Raw genomic sequence first — 1,258 nt, 5'->3', positions numbered from 1 at the left:
CCAGCAGGAGGAGGCTGGTCGGTTCGTGGTGAGAGCAGGGGGGGTGGGGGCCCAGGGGCAGGACGGCCCTGCACAGGGCAGGTGGGGCAGCCCGGCTCACCGAGCTAGCAACAGGTCATGTTTGTGGTACTCCAGCGCCCGGGCGTACTCCTTCAGGTAGAAGTAGGCGTTGCCCAGCTGGCTGTAGATGGCACTCAGCGTCTTCAGGTCCTCGGTGCCCACTTGCACAGCGGCCTCAAAGAAGGCCACGCCTGCCTTGAAGTCACCAGCCTTGCACAGCCGCTCACCCTCCAGGGCCAGCTCCAGGCACGAGGCTTCCATCCTGGGCGGAGAGGAGGGGTCAGGGGTCTCAGCCTGCCCCTCACACCCCTGCACGTCACCATTCGGACAGCGGGGCACCTCGGACGGCTGTGGCCAGTGCGGTGCCCGGGGGCGTGGGCGTCGACCTCTCTTTGGATGAATGCCCCGGTTGGCACACGGTGCGGCCCCCCTTCCCCACCACCAGGGCACCCGGCGGCCGCGAAAGCATGAACCTGCAAGGCAGCCGGACCCTCGCCCAGAGGCGGCCTGCAGACACCACCTCCCCCCGCCCCAGTCCCAGCTGCTGCCTGCCACAGTGGCTACGGTGGCCTGGGGCAGGCCCTGACCCCCTCTGAGGATGACGGAGGCTCACAGGGTCAGCCAGATGGTCAGGGCCGATCCCAGCCCCTCCTGGGTCCTGCATCCCGGAGCAGGGCCCCCACCCTCCAAGCTCTCGGGGGGGAGAGGGAAGGGCTGGGGACTCGGCCGTCACCTGTCCTCACCTCCCATTTTCTGGTGGGGCGTGGCTGCGTCTGAGTCGATGTCCTGCGCTGGGGCCCGAGGGGGGCTGGGGGCGCAGGTGCAGAAAAAGCCAGGGAGAGGGCCCCCACCGAGGCAAGCGGCCCCTGCCACCCCGCACCCCACTGAGACCACACAGCAGGAGCAGAGCACGCCCTGGAAAGGCGGGAGCCGGCTCCGGGCTGCCACAGGCCGCCCCGTTATCCTCCTCTTACTCCCATTGCTTTCGGATGTCATCAGAGTTCATGGAAAACCTACAGAGAGTAATTTATAATAAAACGTGCACACCAGACAGCCAGCTGCACCCCAACGCACTCGACCTGCTTCGTTGTTAGGAGTGCGCAGTGATCAGGAGTTACTGGAGGGGGAACCAGCGCGTTTCCTTAAAAAACAGAGTTGTTTCGACTAGTGCTTCTCAACCGTTTCTTTTCTTTTTTTA

At 65.1% G+C, this 1,258-nt stretch overlaps 1 protein-coding gene across 1 annotated transcript in view; it reads right to left on the bottom strand.

The window, feature by feature from the left end:
- GPSM1 (G protein signaling modulator 1) overlaps positions 1–344 on the bottom strand; it is a 22,052-nt gene extending 21,708 nt beyond the window's left edge. The window contains exon 1 of the mRNA XM_024762709.1: positions 101–344. Coding sequence (XP_024618477.1) covers positions 101–321 — 221 coding nt within the window. The 5' untranslated portion in view covers positions 322–344. The remainder of the gene's footprint in view (positions 1–100) is intronic.
- Positions 345–1,258: the final 914 nt, after the last annotated feature.

This window comes from Neophocaena asiaeorientalis, unplaced genomic scaffold, assembly GCF_003031525.2.
Source record: "Neophocaena asiaeorientalis asiaeorientalis breed wild unplaced genomic scaffold, Neophocaena_asiaeorientalis_V1.1 scaffold78, whole genome shotgun sequence".
Taxonomy (NCBI): Eukaryota; Metazoa; Chordata; class Mammalia; order Artiodactyla; family Phocoenidae; genus Neophocaena; species Neophocaena asiaeorientalis.
The sequence above is the reverse complement of the archived record's forward strand: the minus strand, read 5'-3'. Positions and strand labels throughout refer to the sequence as shown.